We start from the raw sequence: 1,186 nt of genomic DNA, 5'->3' as shown, positions 1-1,186 counted from the left end.
GGTCCCGTCCTTGACCTGGGTCCCATCTCTGACCTCCACCCTGGTCCCATCCTTGACCTGGGTCCCATCCTTGACCTCCATCCTGGTCCCATCCTTGACCCCGTCCCTGTCCTTGACCCGGGTCCCATCCTTGACCCTTTCCATATCCTTGTCCTTGGCCCCATCCTCAACCTGGGTCATGTCCTTGACCGTGGCCCTGTCCTTGACTTCCGTCCTGATCCCATCCTTAACCCCGTCCTTGTCCTTGACCTGGATTCCATCCTTGACCCCAGTCCTGGTCCTGTCCTCAACCTCAGCCATGTCCTCGACCTGGGTCCCATCCTCGACCCCACTCCCGGTCCCATCTTTGACCTGGATTCCATCTTCAGCCTCAGCCATGTCCTCAGCCGGGGTCCCATCCTCGGCCTCGTCCCCGTCCTTGACCTGGGTTCTGTCCTTGACCTCCATCCTGGTCCCGTCTTTGACCCTGACCCTGTCCTTGACCTGGGTCCCATCCTTGACCCTGTCCTTGACCTGGGTCCCATCCTCAACCTCATCCCTGTCCCTGACCTGGGTCCCATCCTTGACCTCCATCCTGGCCCCATCCTCAACCTCATCTCTGTCCTTGACCTGGGTCCCATCCTTGACCTCCATTCTGGTCCCATCCTTGACCCCATCCCTGTCCTTGACCTGGGTCCCATCCTCAACCTCATCCCTGTCCTTGATCTGGGTCCCGTCCTTGACCCTGTCCTTGACCTGGGTCCATCCTTGACCTCCATCCTGGTCCCATCCTCAACCTGGGTCCCCTCCTTGACCCTGTCCCTGTCCTTGACCTGGTCCCATCCTTGACCTCCATTCTGGTCCCCTCCTTGACCCCATCCCTGTCCTTGACCTGGTCCCATCCTTGACCTCCATCCTGGTCCCATCCTCAACCTCATCCCTGTCCTTGACCTGGGTCCATCCTTGACCTGGGTCCCGTCCTTGACCTCCATCCTGGTCCTGTCTTTGACCTGGGTCCATCCTTGACCTCCATCCTGGTCCCGTCTTTGACCCCATCCCTGTCCTTGACCTGGGTCCCATCCTCAACCTCATCCCTGTCCCTGACCTGGGTCCATCCTTGACCTGGGTCCCGTCCTTGACCTCCATCCTGGTCCTGTCTTTGACCTGGGTCCATCCTTGACCTCCATCCTGGTCCCATCCTCAACCT

The 1,186-nt window shown here is 59.8% G+C and overlaps 1 protein-coding gene across 1 annotated transcript in view; it reads left to right on the top strand.

The window, feature by feature from the left end:
* Positions 1-272: 272 nt before the first annotated feature.
* The window catches only part of KEAP1 (kelch-like ECH-associated protein 1), a gene marked incomplete at both ends in the record, with an annotated part of 2,834 nt that continues 1,920 nt past the window's right edge, over positions 273-1,186 (top strand). The window contains one exon of the mRNA XM_009880799.1: positions 273-762. Coding sequence (XP_009879101.1) covers positions 273-762 — 490 coding nt within the window. The remainder of the gene's footprint in view (positions 763-1,186) is intronic.

This window comes from Charadrius vociferus, unplaced genomic scaffold, assembly GCF_000708025.1.
Source record: "Charadrius vociferus isolate BGI_N301 unplaced genomic scaffold, ASM70802v2 scaffold3423, whole genome shotgun sequence".
NCBI lineage: Eukaryota > Metazoa > Chordata > Aves > Charadriiformes > Charadriidae > Charadrius > Charadrius vociferus.
This window is presented reverse-complemented; position numbering and strand designations above follow the sequence as displayed.